Source organism: Amblyraja radiata, chromosome 20 (assembly GCF_010909765.2).
Source record: "Amblyraja radiata isolate CabotCenter1 chromosome 20, sAmbRad1.1.pri, whole genome shotgun sequence".
NCBI classification, from domain to species: domain Eukaryota; kingdom Metazoa; phylum Chordata; class Chondrichthyes; order Rajiformes; family Rajidae; genus Amblyraja; species Amblyraja radiata.
This window is the reverse complement of record NC_045975.1, coordinates 35,078,466-35,106,032: the sequence shown is the minus strand read 5'-3', so window position 1 is coordinate 35,106,032 and position 27,567 is coordinate 35,078,466. Positions and strand designations below refer to the sequence as shown.

At 44.2% G+C, this 27,567-nt stretch overlaps 1 protein-coding gene across 1 annotated transcript in view; it reads left to right on the top strand.

Annotated features, from left to right (window-relative positions):
- pdhx (pyruvate dehydrogenase complex component X) overlaps positions 1 to 27,567 on the top strand; it is a 163,637-nt gene that overhangs the window by 87,305 nt on the left and 48,765 nt on the right. Inside the window, exons 7-8 of the mRNA XM_033039259.1 lie at positions 5,889 to 6,036; positions 23,995 to 24,053. Of these exons, the coding sequence (XP_032895150.1) occupies positions 5,889 to 6,036; positions 23,995 to 24,053 (207 nt within the window). The remainder of the gene's footprint in view (positions 1 to 5,888; positions 6,037 to 23,994; positions 24,054 to 27,567) is intronic.

Here is a 27,567-nt window from a genome sequence, read left to right as displayed (position 1 = left end):
TAAAGAACAATGAATGAAAGATATGCAAAAAAGGTAACGATGAAAAAGGAAACAGGCCATTGTTAGCTGTTTGTTGGGTGAAAATGAGAAGCTGGTGCGACTTGGGTGGGGGAGGGATAGAGAGAGAGGGAATGCCTCTTACTTGAAGTTAGAGAAATCAAGAATCATTTCGCTGGACTTTAAGCTGCCCAAGCGAAATATGAGATGCTGTTCCTCCAATTTGCATTTAGCCTCACTCTGACAAAGGAGGAGACCTAGGACAGAAAGATCAGTGTGGGAATGGGAAGGAGAATTAAGTATTTGGCAACCGGGAGTCCAGGCGGACTGAGAAAAGCTGTTCAGCGAAAGGATTGGTCACGCTGATGTATAAGAGTCCACATCTTGAACAACGGATACAGTAGATGAGGTTGGAGGAGGTGCAAGTGAACCTCTGCCTAACTTGAAAGGACTGTCGGGGTCCCTGGACAGTCAAGGGAGGAGGTATAGTGACAGGTGTTGCATCTTCTGTAGTTGCATGGAAAGGTACCTGGAGAAAGGGTGGTTTGGGTGGAAAGGGATGAATTAACCAGGGAGGGAATGGTCCTCTACACAATATCTACACAACCTAAGTACAAATGTCCAAGACATTTTTAATCGTTACATCTGAATAATTCAAACAAACATGCCAGGAATTAAAAAGCATTAGACGTTTTTTTTCTTGCTGAAATTACTTTGAAAAATCCTTTGGAATTATTGGTATTGGTTTATTATTGTCACATGTACTGACATTCAGTGAAAAGTTTTTGTTGGTGTGCAAAGCAGTCAAATCATGTTCCACATGAGAACAATCAAGCCATTTACAAGCAGAACACATAGTACAAAGAGAAAAATACCAAAGTGCAGAATATAATATTACTGCACAGTTGCAGAGAAAAAGTCCACCGTCTGTATTGAGGTAGATTGGAAGATTGAGACTACACCATAACTGATGGGAGGACCGTTCAGCAGTCTGATAACAGAGGGTTAAATCTGGCGGTACAAACATTCACGCTTTTGCACTTTTTCCCTGGGGAGAGAGTGAATGATTGTCATGATTATGTTGGCAGCGTGAACTGTAGGTGAAGTCGGTGGCAGGGTGATTGGCCTGTGTGATTGATTGGGCTGCATCCGCAACTCTCTGCAATTTCTTATAGTCTTGGGCAGAGCTGTTGCCAAACCAACCTGTGAGGTATCCCAATTGAATGCTTTCTACAGTGCATCTGTGGAAATATTTTTTGGTAAGAGTCATGGGAGACATACCAAGTTTCCTTAGTATTTTGATGAAGTATCCACAACACTACCTGCCCCTCCACCTATCTTCGTATCGTCTGCAAACCTGGCCAGAAAGCCATCAATTCCATCATCCAGATCATTAACATGTAACATGAAAAGTAGCAGGCCCTCCACCGACCCCTGTTGATAACCAATAGTCACCGGCAGCAAACCAGAAAAGGCCCCCTTTATTCCCACTACGGCAGTTTTGCCTGCGACAGTTCTGTAAACACTGCATAGCAACAATTGATTGGATTTGTAAGTGATAGTTTATCGTTGTTAGAACTAGTGCAGAGAAATTGTACACATGACTCTGCTGTTGAAATAACTTTATCTCTCTCTTCATCAGCGAACCTATTTACAGATTTTTCTTTCAAAGACCAGACTAGTTTTACTACAACTTTCATCAAAATAATTTCAGATTGCATTAATGAAATACTCCGTAAAAACAGAAGCTATAAAATTTGAAGTATATCTGCAAAATTGACATACTACCCAATCTATATTAAGCAATATAGGAGTTCTATGTCAAGGATTTGCATACACTGACAGATGCAACAGGATGAAAAACTTTCCCTATAAAGAACAGCATTCGGCGTATAATGAATGATAATATTAATGTATTCAGGAATTGCCTGAAATCAAGACAGCAAAGGCTAAAGCAATTAATCAGCTCATCCTCTTGATACTCTTAAACCACACTTGAAAATTGTATTACTTAGAAAAGCAATATTATGTATTTTTATATCTACTACCACCGTGACCGTGAAGAAGAGCATTGAGCCTCGAATGTTTTATTTTCTCAGTGACTTATCGTTGCCTATTCAAAATTATGATTCTAACATTCCTTAACATTTGTATGTGACTATTACTGCCACAAATAGTTTATGTTTCATCAGCATATGGTAGATATCTGTTCAGGTCCTGTTTCAGAACGCCCTTCCTTTGGAAAGTTTGGATAGGTCCCAAAGTATGCTGTTGCAAAATTTTACTGGACTAAAGAACACAGCAAATTCACAATATCTATTGCGACCATAAAACATTGCACACACTGTGGTTGGGCAGTACTTCATTGGTCAGGAATAACATGCTTTACTTTACTATGTGTAAAATTAGCCTTGTTGATTGGAAATAAATTGTACTTCATTGTGCAGTCGATGTTTTTAATTGTACAGTTAATAGGACATAGGAATAGGACATTCTTGCTATTGAGGGAGTTTAGCGTAGGTTCACCAGGTTAATTCCCAGGATGGTAGGACTGACATATGATGAAAGAAGGGATCGACTGGGCTTATATTCACTGGAATTTAGGATGAGAAGGGATCTTACAGAAACAAGGGATTGGACAGGCTAGATGGTACCGATGTTGGGGGATTCCAGAACCAGGGGTCACAGTTTAAGAATAAAGGAAAGGCCATTTAGGACTGAGATGAGGAAAAACATTTTCACCTAGAGAGTTGTGAATCTGTGGAATTCTCTGCCACAGAAGTCAAGTCAAGTCACATTTATTTATATAGCACATTTAAAAAACAACTCTCGTTGGCCAAAGTGCTTTACATTTGTTATAAGAATAGCACAACAAAACAGACTACATACATATATACATGTAGCCCTCACTCAGAGGACGTCTGGAAAGGCTTGGAAGTATAGATAAGTCTTTAGTCTTGACTTAAAAGTCGATGGAGGGGGCAGTTCTGATGGGAAAGGGGATGCTGTTCCACAGCCTAGGTGCTGCAACTGCAAAGGCGCGGTCGCCCCTGAGCTTATGCCTAGACCGTGGGATATTCAGCAGCCCCAAGTCGGCCGATCTGAGGGGCCTGGAGGTAGAGTGGTGGGTGAGAAGACTTTTTATGTAGGTGGGGGCAAGCCCATTGAGGGCTTTGTAGACATGGAGGACAGAAGGCAGTGGAGGCAGGAACGGGGTACTGATTTTGGATGATCACCATGATCATTTTAAATGGCCGTGCTGGCTCGAAGGGCCGAATGGCCTACTCCTGCGCCTATTTGTTATGTTTCTATATCCTAACCGCAAATACAATTCCTTAGTTTCTGAAAAGGCAGAAGATGTTTCAATGTGGATTTGGCTGGCAATGCTGAATTTTATTGCCCTTCTCTACTTTACTGCATCAATTGCCATTGCCGGAGGGCATTGGGAATAACATGGGGCAGGAGTTCTGACTGGGCCTGACTGTGTGGGTGAGCTGATTGTCTGCTGACTGGCAAGCACTGTGATATACAAAATATGCATCGGAATGAAAGTACAAAATAATATTTATCCATTGCATTTACTGAACTGGTATCTTGTGTGCCTTTTACCTTCTGATTGACGCTCTGTGATTTAAAAACTACCAAATATATATTTTTGAAAGTGGCATGTAAAAATACATATCAAAAACATACATTTGACTGTTTTGTTAAGGTTCTTCAATAACCCATTGACTTGAGTTTATCTGAACATAAAATTCCTTCTGACCAGCATAGTTATGTTTGAAGGTTGCTTTTCCTTGCAGCCTGACTAAATAAAATGAAATACCTCTAATGTCATTTGAGGTTTTTGTTTTATTTATTTTTCATTTCTCCATATCCCCATGTTATTTAGGGAAATCATACAGTTGAGTGGTTCGGTAAACATTCATTGCCTAAGGTAGTCTGACTCGGGGGAAAGGAGAAGGAATCAGTGGTTGCTGGCTGTGGACTTCATTACTGTAGAGAAATCTCTTGGCTGGGCAGAGCCATGCAGCCAAACAAAGAGAGGAGTGATAGCAGCTTCTATCACATCCAAGTGATGAGCTATCCCTTGGGAACTGGACAGTCTGTCAACACTTGGAATGATGGCCCCATTCACTGGGACTGCTGGGGTACTGTCATGAGGGAGGAGGCGGCCGCTCCAGACTTTCCAAGCCGCTGAGGAGTGTTCACCCGACGCCGGAGTTCCAGCTTCACGGCAAGAGGGCCTGAAAACATCGGACTGGCTGCAAGGCCACAAATGGGCCCCGACCTTGGGTGATCACAGAGGAAGAGGACTAAACTTTCTGGTGCCTTTCCCCACAGTGGAAAATGTTGATTCTGTTGTGGGGGGACGTTTGAGTTGAACTCTACAATGTGTTGTGTCAATTTTTCTTTTTTTAATCTTTTTCTATGGATGTATGGAAACATTATTTATTTTATGTAAAGCACTTTGGTTTCAACGCGAGTTGATTTAAAACGTGCTATATAAATAAAACTTACTTACTTACTTATATCCCAGCACTGAGCACCCACATTGCATTGCCTTACAACCCAACCTCCCTCCACAAGCACTACTGGCAGTTTCCCCTCACCCAGAAATGGCTGATTTGTTGAGAGCAGGGAAGGGGTTTGCTCCAGGAGGGTTGACATTCATGCCAGGTCCCTTGCACTGCAGTAAGACATTTGTCTGTGGATAATGCTACAATGATGCCTTATTAATGCTGATTCTATTCATTTATGGGAACGCACCCTGAGTGCTAAGCCATGTATATGTGAGTTGATGTAGTTCTGAATATGTGGATGTACTTTCAGGTCCAGCAGTGCACATTACTGAGCCAAACCCCAGCGCCAAATATGTAGGAGAGAAATGCAGATGCTGGTTTACACCGAAGATGACACAAAGCCAAAAAAATTATAATTTGAGAATCTGTTGGCTGCCTTCCTTCTGTCACACCATTTGTTCCACTATGACCCCCCTTGTGCAGTCTCCTGCTGGGAGCTGGACTCCTTGCACCTCAGTGCAACTGAGTTACCTCGGATTATCAGCACTGGCAGCCGACTGGCTCTCTGAGCCACTTTGCCAACTGCTGAGTCTCTGCACCCTCTCCACACTCGCAGCCTGTCATAGCTGTCAGTGCCATCGAGCCAGTGACATTCACAAACATATCGTAATCCCTGGGATAAGTTTGAGAATAAATAAAATTGCTGCTGCAAAATATTAAAATGCTTGAAAGCACATTTTTATTCTGATATGGAAATTTAAAACACAATATCCTCAATTTTGTTTAGTAAATATAATTTTTCTTCTTTTATCTGATTTATTTTTGTTTGAATGGTCACTGCAATGCTGGCACTGGGTGCAGATGGGGAAGTGGGAAACTTGCAGGAAAACATGTTGTTCCTTTGACTCCATGAGGAGCCCACAGTGGCAACTGCTGTTGGCTTAAGCTACTGCCAACACTGGCAATTGTGACGTTCGTGGGGATATCTGGGTAAGTCCCAGCATAAGTGGTGGCATTGCACCCCTGAGTCTAAACCCTCCTAGACATGAACACATTTGCTGCATTATTGGAGGTGGAATCCAATGAAAGAGAAATGACACATACTTGTGCAGAATAATGTGCAAGGTTAAAGATCATATTTGAGAGATCAAGAACACTAGATATTTCATCAACCTTCATTCTCAGTCAACGTCATTAAATCAGACGTCCTCATAGCTTTTGATCCTAATTTAAGTGAAATTGCACCTCCTGAAATGCAATGTCTATACCTTCGATGTAACCTGCTGATCATTGCACTCTCTGTTAATATTAAACAAGCAAATTTGATTATTTGTTATTTAATAACTGACACCGTTCCATTGTTTCTAGGGCACATTTACAGACATTCCTGCTAGTAATGTTCGGCAAGTCATTGCACGAAGACTAACAGAGTCCAAGTCTACCATCCCCCATTCCTACGCCAGTATTGACTGTAACATCGAAGAAGTCTTGAAGACAAAGACGCAGCTAGCCCAAGGTTGGTATTGTTATTAGGTTGACAATGCTTTCGGTTTGTTTTCCTATGTCCCTCCACCGATATTTATATTGTAAACTTTAAACCTAAGAAAGCATCTGGCAAATGCTGTAACTTGCAAATAAAATAAATTAGATCAAGGTATATGTGAAAAGATGTATTACAGTCGAGCACTGAAAAATTGGTCCTCAGACAGGATGATACATTGAGCTGACCTAAAGACCTTTCAAGTCCCCAGCCACAGGTTTGTATGCACACCGTACCCATTATCCACCACAAGATCATTACACACAGCAGACAGCCACAAACAAGCTTAGAACCTGCAGGAAGCACTGACTCTATAGAGTTCATCTGTAGACCTCTGGTGATTTTCTTACTTAACTGGACTTCAGAGGGTTCCCAGTTATAAATTGGAAGTGGGGATAATCATTTTGGGTCGAGACCCTACTTCAGGATCTGAAGACGGGTCTCGACCTGAAAAGTCACCTTTCCATGTTCTCCAGAGATGCTGCCTAACCTGCTGAGTTACTCCAGCACTTTGTGTACTTTTGCGCATTAACCAGCATCTACAGTTCTGTTTCTGCAACTGTAAATGGGCTTGTCCACACTGGACTTAAACGGCACAGAAAAATCTCTTGCTACTTTTTAACCAATTCCTTGATCAGAATTTCAATTATACCTGGTGTCTTGGTCATAAATACTGTAACACTCTTGACTTGCCGTTGCAAGTGCATCATCCAACCGTATTGAATAATGAGGAAGAAGAAACAACTTTTCTACTAGGCTGCGATCAACCTCATCAAACAAAATAGATGACAGCCGAGAACAAAACTCAATTTTTAATGATTTCTTGCTTCTTGCAGACATGATGCGGTTACCTCTTCTGTTCTCATTGTTTTTGATTCTGACCTCAGAATTGGTGGGAACAGTTTCTCTTAACTTCACTTCCCCAGTGACTGCAGAGAAGCATTTTCTCATGTGAGCAATCTCCTAGAATGGATTTAGGATGATCTGATCACTAATAGACAAATGGTTGCATAAACCTTTGATATATCGTGGAGTTTCATTGATCCTCGTAACAGTGTTAACTAGGAATCATTTCACACCTAATGCAAGGATATCTGCCTCTGTTCCACTCATTATGCTCTCCATGGCATAGAGGATATATTTCTGGCACAACGGTTCAGCTGTCACAATGATTATCATGTTTGTGGTCAGAAATGTTGTTTGCAGTTAAAGTCATGCTTGATAGCATGTGATTTCTGTTGATTTGCGCACCCCCCGCTCCCCTTCCCCATTTGGAGGGCAAACCTTGTTTTCATTATATCTGTTCACTAGCTCAACCAACCGTACAACGCATCCTCAGTGTTGAATATCATCTTCAGTCGGCGTCTACTGTGCTGTTGAGATCGCAGGGCGTGTACTCTAGCATTGCATTAAAGTTAATATCTTTGTACCTTGTAAATTAAATAAAGTAACTAATGCTTTCAGGTAGCAATTTCACTGCAAACTAGAACAAATAATTTGGCGGAATGCAAGATCTGCATACCACATTATGTTTCTTACCCAGTTGACAAAATATCACCTCAATGGCATTTGGATGAAGTCTGGATAGGGAAAAATAAACTGTTTCCATTTCCCCACAGACACAAAAAGCACAAGAGAAGATGATGTAACTTTGTTCAGATTGTAGCACATTTAAAATAGCTCTTTCATCTGTAGATTCCTTTTCGTTGGTTTTCGCCTTGGAGATTAGTTCAATCACAAAGCACAAATTTATTTTGCAGATAAAGGAACTTTATGATATAATTGCTTCTATTAAGTTAATTTATTATTTTATACACAAGAGCACAATGAAATTCTTTCATATGAAGCCCACAAAACAAACAGTATACATATAACAATAAATCGGCAACACAGTGGCGCAGCGGTAGAGTTGCCTTACAGCACCAGAGACCCGGGTTCAATCTTGATTACAGGTGCTTGTTTGTACGTTCTCCACATGGCCCCGTCGGTTTTCTCTAGTATCTCCGGTTTCCTCGCACACTCCAAAGACGTACAGGTTTGTAGGCTAATGGGATTGGTATAATTGGAAACTGCCCCTAGTGTGTGTAGGATAGTGTTAGTGTGCAGAGGGATAGCTGGTCGGTGCAGACTCGGTGGGACGAAGGGCCTGTTTCCACGCTGTATCTCTAAACTGAAATAAAGTACAACAATAAATATAATGACAAATGCAAAACAGCAGACTGGTGCAAGATTGGTTCGAAGGTTCATTTATTGTCACATACACCAATTAGTGTAATGAAATTCAAATTGCCATTGCAGCACACTAATAAGAATCCAACATAACATTATAAAGAAATTTAACATTAAACATAAAAATACTGGTGCAGATCTGAGAATATTAAAGTACAATAATAGAATATCCGATTGAGGTAGGATGAAGAGTAGCACCAGAATGTGGTGTGAAAGAGATGATTGGTTCAGGAGTCCGAGAGCAGTGGGGGCAGAAAATGTTCTTCAAATTAGACATCCGAACCTTCAAACTCCTGTATCTTCTTTCAGAAGATAGAAGAGAAAGAAGGGAATGACCAGAGTGGCAGGCATTCTGACAGTACTTCCAGTCTTCCAGATGCAGCACACTATAACTGAATGGAAGGATGTAACAGGTCCTTGATGGGCTTTCTATAGTGCATCTGTGAGAAATTCAAGCAAATCCTCATGACATGCAGAATCTTCTCATATGCTGAAGAAAGTAAATATGCTGATGTGCTTCAACTTTCCAAAGTAATTATTTTAATCATGGCTAACATAGAAACACAATGAGTAAAAACAAAGGGCTGCAGGAACTCAGCAGGTCACGCAGCATCGATGGAGGGAAATGGACAGACAACATTTACGTTGCGATTCTCCTTCAGACTGATTGTGTTGTACTGAATTATACATCGAGTTCACTGAGGATTGGGTTCATACCATGCAGTAGTGGCACCATTATTCATTTCTTTCTGATATTTCACTTAAAAACAAAGCATTTGCTGAAAAATTAATCCGTTTAAATAATCTTCCCTCCCCATCTCTTGGTCACGTGGGTAAGGAACTAAAAAGACTGATCTCAGATTTGCTTCCTTGTCTGAAACATAATCATCTCCAGTTTACTTCAGGGCACAGCTACCACTCACCACTGGAGCTTCAGGCACATCGAATGAGCACACACAATGCATGCAATCTTAAACAGTAGAAAGAAAAAACCTGGAGATTATGAAAATATGAAACAAAATCAAAATTTGCTGGGAATACTCATCATATTAAGCAGCCTCTGTGGAGTGTTCAAATAGAATTTAATAGTAGTTAACGTCTCAGGTCCCCCAACATGTTGATCATGGGAGTGCTTATTGTTCTACCCCGCAGAGACTGAACACCAGCTCCCTGACACCTCTCTGTATCTGCTCCTGGATGCCAGACCATTGTCTCCCGGTACATTGATAACCTCATTTCCTCAGGTAATGATCTCCCCAGAGCCTCTATCTTCATACTTTCACAATCATAAATAGCCACTATCGGACACAACTTAAGTAAAAAACAAACTGCTGAGAGAACTCAGCTGGATAGGCAACATCTGTGGAGGGAAATGGACAGGCGACATTTCGTATCGAGATCTCCATCAATCTGATGAATTCTATGGACCCAAAACTTAGTCTGTCCATTTTTCTCCAGAGATGTTGTCTGACCCATTGAGCTGTTCCAGCATTTAGGTTTTGGCTTGATTCTGGTATCTGCAATCGCTTGACTCCATCAAATGCAACTTCTTGCTCCGTCCTCTCACTACAACTCTCCCGTTTGCTCTTTGATTTTCATCAAATTTTCTCGCAGCACCTTATGTAACCTGAAGTAATACAGCTCATTATACAGTCCTGGAAAACAAGGTGCTTACAGTTGTCCCCAAGAAACCATTTAAACTCATCCTATTACCCTTTTACACATTCCTCCTTCACATTCCTGCCTATTCAAAACCTCCTTGCATCCTTATCCCAGCTCTGTTGAAGGATCACAGATTATTGATGCTTTCCCTTTCCACAGATGCTGCCTGGCCCGCTGAATCTTTCCAACATTGCATGTTTTTGTTTCAGATTTTGAGCATCTATAATTTGTTTTACTTTGTGTTTTTTGTATCAGGCTGGCCTGCTCTGATGTAAGAACGTCAATCTGTAATCTTAACTCCATGCTTCTCTACAGATGTTCCTTAAGCTTCTAAATACTTCCAGCATTCTCTTTTATTTCAGATTTTAGCAACTGCTCCCTTTATTGCACAGCACCACCTTTTTTTTTCTCTCTACTTAATATAATTCCTTCTATTTCCATCACCTCCATGTGGACTAGCTGCAACTGCCAATCCTTCACACCTTCTCCCAGAAGGCATTACCACCATTTGGGTAATTCAATACTTGTTGATCCTCACATCCTCATAAAGTTTGGGAATAGGTTGAGAGTGTTTCAGCCCCAAGGTATCTAGTCATTTGCTTTACCAGATAAAACTGCGTGCAGATATTCCCTTTGTTCTTTTCACCCCTCCTTCTTCTCTCCAACTTAAATTGGTAATGGGAAAGGTCATGGAAAGGTCTGTTTCACTCTCCACACTTTGACCTGTTCCAGCATGTTTGATTTTTTTTCTATTCTCTAATTGAAGCAGCTCCTCCCCAACCAACCAATCCACCCTCAAATATGCAAAAATGAAACGTTTTGTTATGCCATTCCTTCAAAACATTTTATGCTTGTGAGTTGTGTCTTTTACTTACCAAATACAAGTTTGCAATTTTTGGACATGCAATGTTTACCAGTATTCTGCACAGACCATTATGCCTGCATAAACAAAATGGTGGTATGTCTCTTGTGTCACCATTATGTCTGTGTTTGCCCATTTTATAATGCAACATTAAGCTATCAGAAAGGAAAGTAGCATTGGACTGAGGTAGTACATATATGATCATAAAGGTGGAGGATCGTAAAGGTGGAAATGGCCCAAAGCCAGTTCTTACACCTTCCCACTTGAACACATTTCAATTCCCTACTGAAGTTCACGTTAAGAACATGCTAGTTGAAGTGTTCTAATAGGATTTAACGGTAGACTTTTTGGCTTCTTGTACTGAGGTTTCAGATAAGCTGCTTTGTTTAATGTCCTGTAACAAGCATGGAGATATAACACTGAGAACAGCTTGACCTCTCTGGTGAATAATTTTTAGTTATTTGCTTTCTAATTCCAACATGGAATTTTACACAACTATTTGAAAACTTGCATTTATATCACATCTTGGATATAGGAAAACACCCCAAGACCTCGGAGAGATATCACAAGAGTCATGATTAGAAGATGGTTGTTTAAAATCCATCTTAAGATGTAGTTGTAGGCAGGAAAAGGCAGACAATTTAACACTAATCACAGGAGGCCTGGTCCCCCAACACAACCCATTCCCCAACGCAATATTCCAACACTCACCCGTTCCCCCAATGCATTATTCCACCACTCACCCACAGCCCATAACTGCGCAGGCGCGGTGACGGGTTCCCGTTGTGACGCCCCTGATCCCCCCCCTCCTCCCCTCACCCCCCCCCCCACTCCGTCTCTTGCCCTTCCAACCCCCACGCACTCACTCCATTCCCCCATCCACTCTTAGCGGCTCTCCGGCGGCGCATCCATTCCCGTCCAATGGGTTCTCATTGTGACGTAGAACACGCAGGTGTTACTGCGCAGGCGCAGCTGACGGGAGTGGGGGAGGGGGGCTTGTGGGTGGGGGGAGAGAGCTCGGAGAAAATACGAGTGGGGGGTATCACGGGGGAGGGGGGAAGGAGCCAGCGAGGGAGGCCAGAGGGGAAGGGGCTGGAGCAGACTCACAGCAGTCGCTGGACCGCTGGTCGCTGGTCGTTCTCTGCCGAGATCAGATTCTCCGCTTTCTGTTTGGTGACATTTCCCGTGCCGGGCCGGGCCGTTTCCAGTCCCTCCGAAAATTGTGAAAACCTCCGCCGGCCATCCACCGCTCCAGTAATAAAGACGCGATGGCGCAGGAAGGGGCGGACCGTCCCGCGGAGTCACAGGAGAAAAGACGCGGCGCTGAAAGGCAGGAGAGGAGATCGATCTGCGCACGCGCAGTTTTTAAGATTTTTAAACCTCGCTAAAGTTTACATTAGACCACCGATCGGAACGAAACTTGGTGCAATCACAGCGCAGGAGAACGGTGAGTAAGCTGGCGAAAAATCGTAGTGCTATCGCGTAATGCTTTTGCGCAAATAGAATGACCGTGCAATCAGAAGATAACAAGATCAGAGCTTTAGTTTTGTATAGATGTACTGAAATGGAACAATGAAATTCTTACTTGTTGCAGGATTTTGAAATCTTTCAAAAATCCCTCATTTGATTTTGATATTGCCAGCTGCCGATGAAAAATTGTGCATCTGTGAAAGCTCATTACTATAACCAAATTCTCACCACCTACTTTTCAATCTTGTTACGAGCACTAAATTGTATCTAGAGGGAAGCTCACCTATTGCTTGTCTCCTGCTCGTATCGTTATATAACCAGCAAATAAGGGATGTCGTGCCTTTTGATTTCTCATGTTTTCTGAAGAAGTCGCATTGTGTGAAGCAAAGACTAAACTCCATAAGCATGAGACTGATTCCCACTCCATGTATGCTGCTTTCCAGTATAGCTAAGGCTTTTAAAGTGTCTGATTATAGTCTGGATTCACCCTTCATCTCTCAGGCACGGGGTTCAGTTTAAAGGCATCTATGATCTGTTTTAATACACTGTTTATTAGAAATAGGTTGGGGGTTGGTAGCGTGTGCCACAAAGTCACTGACAAACCTCCGAATTGAGTTTGGGCTGAGAATGCAATCATATGCTCATGTCCTATCATCAGTGCCCTCAGGTCATTTTGTTTCATCTCTGGTACACCGCAGAGTCATCTAATGCAAGTCTTGCTGAAACCTCATTATCCAGGCGCTTATTTCTGGAGCAGCCTGCTCTTGTTGAATGCTGTTCAGACAAGAGCTGAACAGAGAGGTTTTTGAGCAAACGTTTGGCTCTTCTTGACGTGTGAAAACAAATAGACTTTTCCTTTGTCAGACAATTTAATGCTTCCTTTTTAATCAATAACCACGTATTTGCGATAACCTCTTTTTTCTGACGCACATACTTAATAAGCAGCTCAGGTTCTAGGGTAAGAGACTATTATTTGTCCCAGGAGACTATTATTTGAGTTCAAATAGAGAATTAATTGAAGAATTACCGTAGAAAAATGCAGTGATTCCACTGTTAAATTGTTTTAAAGTCCTGGTTTCTGATGGTATTTTTAAGTGCTTCTATTTGCTGCAACAGATAATTTTCTATCCTGTGGCTGAACCTGAACCAAGCCGAAGAAAATCCAGCACATATCCAATGGAATTTTTTTGACCGCCTACATCATACACCATAAAATTACATGTGACCTCCCTCATACATTTAGATTATGCCTAATGTTGTGCGTCACCTACCGTTAGACTGGGCGCGGCCCATATACATCATGAGATTAAATGTGACCTGGTACCGCACACACATTTAAATTCTGTGTAATCCCCAAAGCCCTCTCGTTATTAGTCTGTGTGTGACTTTTGAATCTCAAATTCCATAAAACCATGTGTTATTTTGTACCTCGCGCAGTATTAAACTGTGTGTGGCGGAAGAAATCTGATAGTCACAGGCCTGCCAACATTGGGTGAGAGTTTGGAGTGAGAAATTGCGAGAGACCAAACCCGAGGGAGCATAGCGACCCGGTTTGGGGGGGGGGGGGTAGGAGGGTGTCCCCCTCCCATTGGTACGGAACATTTGCATTTTTCAGCTTGAAATTGTGTAATATGGTGCATACTGTAGCGAGTCTTTTAACTTACACTTGAATGCAATATATATGCTTTAAATTGGATTGGAGCGTTTTTGAAAGGGAGGAGGCTGTGCGATCACTGATCACTGGCCTTGGGGGTACCCGGTGAGGGAGTGGAGCAACCGAGTGGGGAGAGGGTGTGGAAGAAGGGTGTCCCCCCTCCCAGGGTAGGAACTTTTGAAATTTGATGTATTAAAATCATGTTTTAGTGCACTGTAGTAGTATGATTTCAATGTTTTTTGTATGAAGTATTTTTAAGAGGTAACTTTTTAAGGGTTAACTTTATCCACACAAAGGGTGATGGGTGTATGGAACAAGCTGCCAGAGGAGGTAGTTGAGGCAGGGACCATCCCAACATTTAAGAAAAAGTTAGACTGATACATGGATAGGACAGGTTTGGAGTTATGGACCAAAAGCAGGTGGCGTAGCTGGGACATGTTGGCGGGTGTGGGCAAGTTGCACCGAAGGGCCTGTTACATAGACTGTATCACTCTATGAATACATTATACCTCCACCATGCATGAATGCTTCAAAATCAAGTGATCGAGTTTTATTGCCATATATTCAAGCATAGAAACATAGAAAATAGGTGCAGGAATAGGCCATCGGCCCTTCGAGCCAGCACTGTCATTCAATATGATCATGGCTATTCATCTAAAATCAGTACCTCTTTCCTGTTTTTTCCCCATATCCCTTGATGTGGCAGAGAATTCCACAGATTCACAACTCTCTGCGTGAAGAAAGTTTGTTCTCATCTCAGTCCTAACTGGCCCCCCCTTTATTCTTAAACTGTGACCCATGGTTCTGAACGCCCCCAACATCGGGAGCATTTTTCCTGCAGTTACAGTAAGTGAAAATCTAGCAGGCAAGCAGGATGCTTTCACCAACCACCCCCATTTGAAGTCCACTTTCTTCCACCGTATCTACCCAGTGCTTGGTACTTACTTCCAGCATCCACTGGTTGTCCTCCAGGATGCACTGAGCCGCAGCCTGATCCATGCCGGTCACCTGGGCGAATTCGGCACAGAGACTCTCACGGCAGCGGCGCAACGCTTCGACGCCTCCGACGGCCCAGGACTCTTGCACTGAGGCTGCTCCATGGCCGGAGCTGCAGTGAGCGACTTGCCAGCCCGGCAAACACTCTCCAGCCCCGCTCCCCGTCCGCATCTGTCCCCGCCGCTGCTTCTGCTTCCAACACCCGCGGCCCATGCAGTTGATATGAGTTTTGAAATTTTCGTTGATCACAGAATTTCTCAACAGAGCGAGAGAAATTTGTGATCAGCGTGAGAATTTGGTGAAATGCCTGATTCTCACGCTCAATGCATGGGAGTTGGCAGCCCTGCCTCTATCCCCCTCTCCCTCTCTCTCTCTCTCTCTCTCTCTCCTCTCTCTCTCCCCTCTTTCTCTCCCCTCTCTCTCTCCCTCCCACCTCACTCTCATCCCTCTCTCTCTCTCCCCCTCTCTCTCTCCCCCTCTCTTCCGCTCTCTCTCCTCTCAACCCCCCTCTCTCTCCCCCTCTCTCTCCCCTCCCTCTCTCTCTCTCCCCTCCCCCTCTCTCTCCTCTCACCCCTCTCACTCTCTCCCCTTCCCTCTCCCCCTCTCTCTCTCCCCCCTCTCTCTCTCCCTCTCTCTCGCTTCCCCCTCTCGCGCTCCCACCTCACTCTCCCCCTCTCTCTCATCCCATCTCTCCTCTCTCTCCCCCTTCTCTTTCCCCTAACTCTCTCCCCTAACTCTCTCTCTCCCCCCCTCTTTCTCTCTCTCCCCCTCTTTCTTCTCCCTCTCCCCCTCTTCTCTCTCTATCCCTCTCTCCCCCTCACTCTCTCTTTCTCCCTCCCTCTCTATCTCTCGCTCTCTCCCTCTCTACACACTCTCCCCTCTCTCTCTGTCTCTCCTCTCACCACTCTCTCTTCACCCCCTCATCTCTCTCATCTCTATCTCCCTCTCTCCCCCATTTCTCCCTCCCACCTCACTCTCCCCCTGGCTCTCTCCCCCCTCTCTCTTTCTCCTCTGTCTCTATCTCCTCTTTCTCTTTGCCCGCCCCCATCTCTCTCTCTTTCCCCCTCTCTCCCTCTCTCTTTTACCACCCCTCTCTCTTCCCCCTCTCTCTCCCATTCTCTCCTACCCTCTCCACCCCCTCTCTCTTCCCTCTCACCCCTCTCTCTCTTCCATCTCTCTCTTCCCCCCCCTCCCACCTCACTCCCCCCCTCTCCCTCGTCTCTCTCTCCATTCACGCCCCCTCTGTCTCTCCCCTCTCTCTCCTCTCACCCCCCTCTCTCTCCCCCTGTCTCCTTCCCCTCTCTCTCTCTCCACCTCCCTTTGAGAGTCTGTCCCTTCGGCACAGAGACTCTCGCGGCAGCGGCACAACGCTTCCGACGGCTTCGCAGCCCGGGACACTCGCACTGTCCGGAATGCTCCATGGCCAGCCCTGCAAACACTCGCCAGCCCCGCAAACACTCGACAGCGCCGCAAACACTCGCCAGTCCCGGCTCCCCGCATCTGTTCCCGCTGCTGGTTCTGCTCCCATCCCTCCCTCAGCCCCGGATCTCCAACAGCCGCGGACCATGCAGTTTATCCGAGTTTTGACATTTTTGTTGATCTCAAAATTTCTCACCACTGAGCGTGAGAAATTTCTGATCAGCGTGAGGGCGTGAGAGTTTGCTTGAGGGCGTGATTCTCACGCTCAAAGCGTGAGAGTTGGCAGCCCTGTAGTCAGCAGCATCACAGAGAGTTTGTCTTTTATACTTTCCATTTACATTGTTTTCAAAGCCTATGCATTCTATTTATTTAATACAAAGGTTTATCGTTGGACAATTGGAGAATGGGCCAGATAAAGCAAAGAAGATTCCCTGATAAGATTGGCGAGGAAGGAGAACGCTCTCGTAGCAACAATAAACAATTGATGGACTTTCTCTGAAACACAGTGCAATCACAAAGTGCTGGAGGAACTCTGCAGATCAGGCAGCATCTGTGGAGTGAATGGACTAGCAACGTTTTGTGTCGAGACACTTCTGAAGAAGGCCCCAGCCTGAAATGTTTCTTATCCTTTTCCTCCACAAATGCTGCCTGACCCACCAATTTCCTCCAGCACTTTATGTTTTGTTCAAGATTCCAGCATCTGCAATCTCTTGTTTCTCCATGTAATCATACTCTTTTTGTTATTATTTTATTGCTTTTTACATGTTACACTTGTTAATTGTTACACATCCGCGGTCATTATTCATGGACTTAAAATGTCTTCTTCAGGCAGGTGCCATCTATATGTTCCTTCACAGTAATTTACCTCCACTTAGCATCAAAAGAAAACGAGCCCATGAAATGTGCTAATTAACAAAAGTGTCACTTTGGCAAGAACTAATCAAAGATCACTTAAACATATGGGATTACGAGCATTAAAGTAAATATATTTCTATGTTTCTGCACAATTTCCTCCAAATAGCTTCTTCAAATTCTGTTGGGTGGCCGCATTTATCCCTGATCCCCAGTGTATGCCCATGCACACAAAGCTGTAGTGGGAAAAAACTGCTTCCCAAAAATAATACAGCATGTAGACAGGTCCTTCGGCCCAACTTGTTGAGGTTGACCAAGACACCCCATACATGCTAGTCCCATTTGCCAGCCTGTTGGCCATATCCCTCTCTCTACCATCTCTTCCCTTTCTCAATCTATCCATCTTCACCACGGGATAGACATCTACCACAAATCCACTGACTCCCACAGATATCTTGACTGCACTACCTCCCACCCTGCATCTTTCAAGGGCGCCATCCATTACTCTCAGTTTCTCCGTCTCTACCACATCTGCTGCTAGGCTGAGGCTTTCCAATCTAGGACATCCGAGATGTTCTCTTTCATTCACTAAACAGTTTCCCAACTGCTGCTGTAAATGACGCCCTCACCCATGCCTTCTCTGTGTCCTGCAGTTCTGATCTCACTCCCCACCACCCATACGGAACAAGGATTGAGTTTCCCTTGTCCGTATCTTTTACCTCACCAGCCACTACATGCAACACGTCATTCTCCGACATTTCCGCCACTTTCGATGTGATCCTACAACCAGTCACATCTTCCCATTCCCACCCTCTCCGCTTTCCGTATAGGCCACTCCCTCTATAACATATGGTTTCACTTGCCCTTTCCCACCCATCCAGCCCCTCCCCAGGTACTTCCCCCATAATATCGGCAAGACCAAGTGTAGACGAGGCGACCCTTTTGTTGAACACTTGCGCTCTGTCAGCCAAGGCATGCTAGATTTCAAGGTTACTAACCATTTCCACAGTGATGCCACTGGTAGAGCAGCTGCCTCAACACGAGAGACCAGGTACAATCCTGACCCCGGCTGCTGTCTGTGTGGCATTTGCACGTTTCTTCGTTGACCATGTGGGTTTGGCCAGTTTTCCTCCCACATCCCAAAGATGTGCAGATTTGTAAGTTAATCTGGAAAATGCGCCTCATGTGTAGAGAGTGGAAGAAAAAGAGGGAAAACATAGAACTAGTGTGAACAAGTGATCGATGGTCAGGTGGACTCGATGGGCTGAAGGACCTGTTTCCATGCTATCTTTCAATCAATCAATCAAATAAAACTCTCCTTCCCCTTCCCATACTGTCTTTTCTGTCGCTGGATGTCTCCAAGTGAGGCCGCATGCAAACTGGAGGAACAGCACCTTATACTCAGCTTGGATTGCCTACTACCCAACAGAATGAATATTTAATTCTCCAACTTTCAAGTATTGACCCCTCTTTTCCTTCCCCACCCATTTCTCCCACTTTCTCTCACTCACCCTGAGTCACTCTGCTCCTTTGCCCATCTTCATGCACTCATCTCCCACCCCTTCCTGCCCTTTAGGCTTTTGTTGGTGTATGTTTAAAGGATATTGATAGCCTTACTCTTTTCTCCTTACATAGGATATTTTAGACTACTGGTGATCTGTATGTGGTAACTTTTTAATCAAATGAATACAAGTGCGTAATGTTATGCCATTGACTTCATGCATATAAATAGTTTTGTCTAAAATATTGTCCCTCATCCATGGTAAAGTTATTAATGCATTTCTTCTAAGTACATTATACTGGTAACTTTTGGTATAATGATACGGTGTGTGCCAGTTCTCTGAGCCTGGATAGTACAGCGTGTGAACCTGATTATTCAGGCCTGGGCTTGTTTATAGCAATTCGGTGAAAATGTGCAGGAATGTAGTGCATTGTCATCGGAAATAATTCTGATGTAAATTCATTGCACAATTCAATAGATTAACAGTAATTACAAAAAAGCCAAGTACTTGGAATAATCACTAAATAACTGCAAGTTACAACATAGAAACAACATGTTATTTGACACATTATGTCTTCAATTATGTTCCTCTCCACTTAAGCATTTTAGTCTATTCCTGCTAACTTCCATAATATTAAACCTTTCCCTTTTTAATCAGATTTTAACCAAGCCTTGAAGTATTTCATGGGTTCTCCGTCGACAGAGAGTAAACTCATAATCTAGATGTATTGAGATTCTCTTAATGCATTTATCTAAAATTATTTTATAGACAGTATATAGCCTATTGTATATGCAGTATATAGTTTTTGTCATATGCACGTACAGTTTGGTACAGGTACAATGAAAAGCTTGCTTGCAACAGTATCACAGGCACTAGACAGACAAAACACAAAAAAAACAAATTACACAAATAATAAGGAAAATCACATCTATCTATCTATACATAACTTAAGCTCTGATCCTGTGCTCTTCCAGTTTGCGCGGCTTTTCTATTTGCGCAAAAGCGGTACGCGATAGTGCTACGATTTTTCGCCAGCTCACTCACCGTTCTCGTGCGTTGGGAGTGCACCAAGTTTCGATCCAATCAGTGGGATAATGTAAAAGTTAGCGAGGTTTAAAAATCTTAAAAACCGCGCCTGTGCAGATCGATCTTTTCTCCTGCCAGTCGGTGCCGCGAAGATTAGTCTCTTCCCCGTCACTCCCCGGGACAGTCCGCCCCTTCCTGCGGCATTGCGTCTTTACTGGAGCTGAGGGTGGCCGGTGGAGGTTTCCAACTGGACTTTCGGAGGGACCCGAAGCAGTCCCGCCCCAATTTACAGCCACGCCCCAAGCAGCCCCGCCCCAAGCAGCTTCTTCTTCTTGCGTATTGTGTGCACAGTCTAAAGTTGTAGGACAACTTGTTCTATTTGATCTTATTTGATTGTGCACGCCGGGTTGATTGCATTCGTCGAAACAGGACGGACCACGTAAAGGTTGCAATCTTCCACCCCGCCTCAAGCAGCAGCCCAGCCCCAAGCAGCCCAGCCACGCCCCGCCCCAAGCAGCCCAGCCCCAAGCAGCAGCCCGACTCCAAGCAGCAGCCCCGCCCCAAGCAGCAGCCCCGCCCCAAGCAGCAGCCCCGCCCCAAGCAGCAGTCCAGCGTGGGAGACCCGGCCCAGCCCGGAGTCGGAGACCCAACCCAGAGTCCGAGATGTCGCCAAACGGAAAGCGGAGACCATGATCCCGGAGGAGGAGAACGACTAGCGCCCGCTGTGAGTCCCCATCGCACCGCCAATTCCAGCCACTACCCCTCTGGTCCCCCTCACTGGCTCCTCCCTCCCACTGCCTATTCCTTGCCCATATCACCTTGCATTATTTAATAGGCATTAGAGTTTGCCACACCCTCTGCTCTTATTTACATTATTCCCTATTTGTTTTGGCCTGCCTTATTTTGTCTTAAATGCATTTTAATTGTTAATTTAATCCATTTTCCTACACCTGTGTACTTACTCATTTATTTGATGTGCTGTGATTTTTTTCATGTAATACACTTGATTTGTACCCAGCTGACTGGACTTTTCAACAGGTTAGATGTGTCAAGTCATCTCCAGCTGAATTATGGCCCATTGGAGTAGTTGGCCCAGGTTGACTTCTGAGCCCTTATAAGCAGGTCCTAGAAACATAGACATTTATTTGTTACTTTATCTCATTTTCCTGTAGTTCACAAGTTTCATAAAATAAGTATCAGCGGGACGCTATCATTGATGTATGTATGAGATAAATTCTATTGTACTACACACTTGATATCTGCAGAGGTGAAGGAAAAATCGATTTAATCTTGTGTAACCAGAGGGGTCCTTGGTCTGTAAAGACAAAAGCTTGGGCACCTCTTTCTTATCACTCAACTTCATACTGCTTCCTGGCTGATTGCTCAGCTTAGACCTGATGGCACCTGGTGATGGAAACATAGAAACATAGTGCAGAAGGAGGCCATTTGACCCTTCGAGCCAGTACTGCCATTCATTGTGATCATGGCTGATCATCCACAATCAGTAACCCGTGCCTGCCTTCTCTCCATATCCCTTGATTCCACTAGCCCCTAGAGTATCTAACTCTCTTTTAAATTCATCCAGTGAATTGGCCTCTACTGCCTTCTGTGGCAGAGAACTCCACAAATTCACAACTCTCTGAGTGAAAACGTTTTTTCTCATCTCAGTCTTAAATCATTCATATATATTTAAATAGTTGCGGCCCCAGCACCGAGCCTTGCTGCATTCCACTCGCCACTGCCTACCATTGTGACAGGGTTTATTCCTGTTTATTCCTGCTCTTTTATTCCTACTCTTTGTTTCCTGTCTGTCAACCAATTCTCTGTCCATGTCAATACCCTACCACCAATACCATGTGCTCTAATTTTGCCCACTAATCTCCTGTGTGGGACCTTATCAAAGGCTTTCTGAAATTCCAGATACACTACATCAACTGGCCCTCGTTCATCCATTTTACTTGTCACATCCATTGTGTTCTGTTTGATTTTGAACTGAGTTTTAAGCTTGAAATTCAGATTACTTGCTCAGCGTAAACTAGACAGCGCTTACATTGATGTATTCAGTCTGACTCTGAGCTCCAAGGTCAAAATTCAGATTGTTTATTTGGGCACGAGTCCTTACCGCCCAGTGACGACCCTCTTCTCCTGCCTCCAACATTCCTTCTCCTCTTGGACTCCCCCTGCCGGCCTTCTATCCTCTCCGGACCTTGTTGTTTCTAATTGCCAGCGAAACATCAACCGTCTTGAATTTTCTACTCTCCTTACTCACTCCAATCTCACACACTCTGAATGCAAAGCCCTCCAGTCACTTCACAACAATCCCGACATTAAACCTGCCGACAAGGAAGGTGCCGTTCAAGTCTGGCAGCCTACTGTATTGAGGCCTCTGACCTCACACCAATCCTTTGACCATGACCCCATAGATGAACACAAGGCCATTATCTCCCAGACTGCCTCTGATTTCATCACCTCTGGCGATCTACCCCCTACAGCCTCCAACTTTATGGTACCCCAGCCCTGCATTACCCACTTCTTCCCAAAATCCACACACAGAACTGCTTTGGCAGACCCTGTTACTGTCTGCTCCTGACCACTGAACACATTCTACGTCCCTCGATTATATCCCATCCCCCTGAACCAATCGCTACCAATCCTACTTCCAAGACACCTCACAAGCCCTTGAACTCTTCAATAACTTTTAGTTTCCAGGCCCCCATGTACTCATCTTTACTGGACGTAGAGATAATGGACGTCCAATATCTCTACACCTCCATCTCCCACCGGGAAGGTTTCAAGGCTCTCCGTTTCTTCCTTGAACAAGACCCAACCATTTCCCCTCTACTAACACTCTCCTCTGAATGACAGTTTTTTAAAACACTTGAATCCATTCTGCATGTGCGGCCTTGAGATCAAATTTGCCTGTCCTCCATCCCACTCTGACTGACTTCACTGCTGAAGGCCTCCTACATATTTCTTTAAAAGCTCCATTAAGCCTCAGCAGTGGTAAATCATCTTCTGGCTAGGCACCTTTCAGCTTTCCAAATTTAGCATAATTAAACAATGTTAGATAATTAGCATTCACAGTTCTTCTGTAATTTCAGTCAATTTCCACTCCCCCCTCCCCCCCCCCCCCCCAAAGGTTACATTTCCTTCATTATTTGTCACATTATCACCCACGTTCACAGCCCGGGCCATCACACAAACCAGCCTCCCACCCCATCCCCTCCGTCACCCCACCATCACCAATCCCAATCGACTCCAAACAAACATCACACTGCCTCAAGAAAATAGCCGACATAATTAGAGACCACTCGTACCCCGGTCATTCTCTCTGCTCCCCTCTTCTATTAGGCAGAGGACATAAAAGCACATACCATCAGATTTAAGGATGGCTTCTTTCCCACTGTTACCTTGAATAGACCTCTCGTATGCTGGGGATAAATTCCCAATCTTCCAACCTACTTAGTTGTGGTCCTTGCACATTTTTTGTGGCTGCACCTTGCAGTTGTAACTATTTTATCTGTTGTACTGCTTAAGGGGTGATGTGTTTGGACAGCGCACAAAAGATTTTCACTGTATCTCAGTACACATGATATTAATAAGCCAATACCAATAATAAACTAATACGTTCCCCTTGCATTTATTCCCTCCTGCTTTCCAACGATCACCGGCTTCCTTTTATTTGCTTCTTAATTGCTCTGCATCCAAAAAGGCCTTTCATCTCTGACTAATGCCACTTTGGATGAAAGGTCATTGACCTGAATCATTAACAACTCTCTCTGCGGATAATGCTTGATTTGCTGAGGTTTCTAGCAGCCGCAGTATTTTGCTTTTACAATATCTGGTAAAGAAACAGTTATTTTTGGTATATCCTGACCACCCAAAGGCAATTTGAATTATGGAATGTTTTTTTTAATTGGTTTTTGAAGCCTCTAGAAATACTTTTTTTCCCCACAAATATATATATTTTAATACTCTGCGATATAAATAGAATTTGTAAAGAATGCATGCCTTCATTCACTCTAGCATTGGCCACAGCTTGAGGCTCGATAATTGTATAAAATCTTTAGTACAGTAATGTCCTTGATTCTCAGAAAGCTGCACAAATGCCACATCTGCCAGGACACTATCTGCAGCAACAGAGGAGGGGTCTGTACAGACATTATCATTCCACTGTCCTTTTTCAAGCATTGCATTAATGAAAAGCTGCAGCTCTTTCGAAGTAAATCTCTCATTCTCATTGATGTCTTTTTTTTTTCTAGATGACATCAAGGTCTCTGTGAATGATTTCATTATCAAGGCAGCTGCTGTCACACTGAAAGTAAGTGAGGTCTGAAAGAGAAATGATATAGTGCAAGGGATTTGCTTCACATCACAAACATCAGTATCAAAGTCTAGCGTGGACCTGCCTAGAATAAACTGAGGCCTTGGGTAGCTCTGTTGGTGAGGAATGAAATTCAGTCCCTTGCGAGGGGTGACATAGAATCAGGAGATGTAGAGCCAGTATGGATAGAACTGAGGAATTGTAAGGGTAAAAAAACCCTAATGGGAGTTATCTACAGGCCCCAAAACAGTAGCCTGGATGTAGGGTGCAAGTTGAATCAAGAGTTTAAATTGGCATTTCGCAAAGGTAATGCTACAGTTGTTATGGGAGATTTCAACATGCAGGTGGACTAGGAAAATCAGGTTGGTACTGGACCCCAAGAAAGGGAGTTTGTGGAGTGCCTCCGAGATGGATTCTTAGAGCAGCATGTATTAGAGCCTACCAGGGTGAAGGCAATTCTGGATTTAGTGTTGTGTAATGAACCGGATTTGATAAGGGACCTCGAGGTAAAGGAGCCATTAGGAAGTAGTGACCATAATATAATGTTTTAATCTACAACTATAGAGGGAGAAGGGAAAATCGGAAGTGTCAGTATTACAGTTGAGCAAAGGGAGCTATTGAGGCATGAGGGAGGAGCTGGCCAAAGTTGACTGGAAAGATACCCTAGCAGGGATGAGAGTGGAACAAGAGTGGCAGATATTTCTGGGGATAATGCATAAGGTACAGGATCAGTTCATTCCAAAGAGGAAGAAGATTCTAAGGGGAGTAAGGGGCGACCGTGGCTGACAAGGGAAGTCAAGGACAGTATAAAAATAAAAGAGAAGAAGTATAACATAGCAAAGATGAGCGGGAATCCAGAGGATTGGGAAACTTTTAAAGAGGAACAGAAGCTAACGAAAAAGGCAATACGGGGAGAATAGTTGAGGTACGAAGTTAAGCTAGCCAAGAATATAAAGGAGGATAGTAAAAGCTTCTTTGGGTATGTGAAGAGGAAAAAATAAGTTAATACCAAAGTTGGACCCTTGAAGACAGAAACAGGTGAATTTATTATGGGGAACAAGGAAATGACAGACGAGTTGAACAGGTACTTTGGATCTGTCCTCACTAAGGAAAACACAAACAATCTCCCAGATGTACTCATGGCCAGAGGACCTAGGGTGACGGAGGAACTGAAGGAAATTCACATTAGGCAGGAAATAGTGTTGGGTTGACTGATGGGACTGATGGCTGATAAATCCCCAGGTCCTGATGGTCTACTTAAGGAAGTGGTTCTAGAAATCGTGGACGTATTGGTGAACATTTTCCAATGTTCTATAGATTCAGGATCAGTTCCTGTGGATTGGAGGGTAGCTAATGTTATCCCACTTTTTAAGAAAGGCGGGAGAGAGAAAACAGGGAATTATAGACTAGTTAGCCTGACATCGGTGGTGGGGAAGATGCTGGAGTCAATTATAAAAGATGAAATAGCAGCAAATTTGGATAGCAATAACAGGATCGGTCCAAGTCAGCATGGATTTATGAAGGGGAAATCATGCTTCTGGAATTTTTTGAGGAAGTGACTAGGAAAATGGACAAGGGAGAGCCAGTGGATGTAGTGTACCTGGACTTTTAGAAAGCTTTTGATAAGGTCCCACAAAGGAGATTAGTGAGAAAAATTAGAGCATGTGGTATTGGGGGTAGGGTACTGACATGGATAGAAAATTGGTTGGCAGACAGGAAAAAAAGAGTAGGGATTAACGGGTCCCTTTCAGAATGGCAGGCAGTGACTATTGGGGTACCGCAAGGCTTGGTGCTGGGACCGCAGCTATTTACAATATACATTAATGCTTTAGATGAAGATATTAAATATAACATTAGCAAATTTGCAGATGGCACAAAGCTGGATGGCTGTGTGAACTGTGAGGAGGTTGCTATGAGGATGCAGGGTGACTTGGACAGGTTGGGTGAATGGGCAGATGCATGGCAGATGCAGTTTAAAGTGGATAACTGTGAGGTTATTCACGTTGGTGGCACAAACAGGAAGGCAGATTATTATATGAATGGTGCCAAGTTGGGAAAAGGGAAAGTACAACGAGATCTGGGGGTCCTTTTTCATCAGTCACTGAAAGTAAGCATGCATGTAAAGCAGGCAGTGTAGAAAGCTAAGGGATTAGACATGCTAGAGGCAGGAAACATGTTCCAAATGTTGGGGGAGTCCAGAACCAGGAGCCACAGTTTAATAAAAGGGGGTTGGCCATTTAGAATGGAGATGAGGAAAAACGTTTTCACCCAGAGTTGTGAATCTGTGGAATTCTCTGCCTCAGAAGGCAGTGGAGGCCAATTCTCTAGATGCTTTCAAGAGAGAGTTAGAAAGTGCTCTTAAAGATAGCAGAATCAAAGGATATGGGGAGAAGGCAGGAACGGGGTTCTGATTGTGGATGATCAGCCATAATCAAAATGAATGGCGGTGCTGGCTCGAAGGGCCGAATGGCCTACTCCTGCACTTATTGTCTATGGTCTATTGTACAAATACATCAGCATGAACCTAGGTTACTGGTACTGAGGCAATGACACTGTTGACTGTGCCACATCTGCCAGGAATAGCAGAGGCAGGATTAAACTACCAGTGCTCAATGAGGAATGTATCAAATCGTAGCTGAGCTTAAAAGGTGAAACCTGGGGAGGAAATGCTGTAAGCACAATGTTAGACACAAAATGCTGGAGTAACTCCGGGTGAGGCAGCATTTATGGAAAGAAGGAGTGGGTGGCTTTTCGGGTCGAAACCCTTCTTCAGACTCTGAATCAGACTCAAGCTCGGTCGACTTCTACAGGTAGAACTGAGATGTCCAGTTCAAAAGTTCCGACGGGGGGTGGGGGGGAGAAGGAAGGAAAAAGGGAGGAGGAGGAGCCCGAGGGCGGGGGGATGGGAGGAGACAGCTTGAGGGTTAAGGAAGGGGAGGAGACAGCAAGGGCTAGCAAAATTGGGAGAATTCAACGTTCATGCCATCAGGACGCAAGCAACCCAGGCGGAATATGAGGTGCTGTTCCTCCAATTTCCGGTGTTGCTCACTCTGGCAATGGAGGAGACCCAGGACAGAGAGGTCGGATTGGGAATGGGAGGGGGAGTTGAAGTGCTGAGCCACCGGGAGTTCAGGTAGGTTATTGCGGACTGAGCGGAGGTGTTCGGCGAAACGATCGCCCAACCTCCGCTTAGTCTCCCCAATGTAAATCAGCTGACATCTAGAGCAGCGGATGCAGTAGATGAGGTTGGAGGAGATACAGGTGAACCTTTGTCGCACCTGGAACGACTGCTTAGGTCCTTGAATGGAGTCGAGGGGGGAGGTGAAGGGACAGGTGTTGCATTTCTTGCGGTTGCAACGGAAAGTGCCCGGGGAGGGGGTGGTACGGGAAGAATTGACAAGGGAGTTGCGGAGGGAGCGGTCTTTGCGGAAGGCAGACATAGGGGGAGATGGGAAGATGTGGCGATTGGTGGGGTCACGTTGGAGGTGGCGGAAATGGCGGAGGATTATGT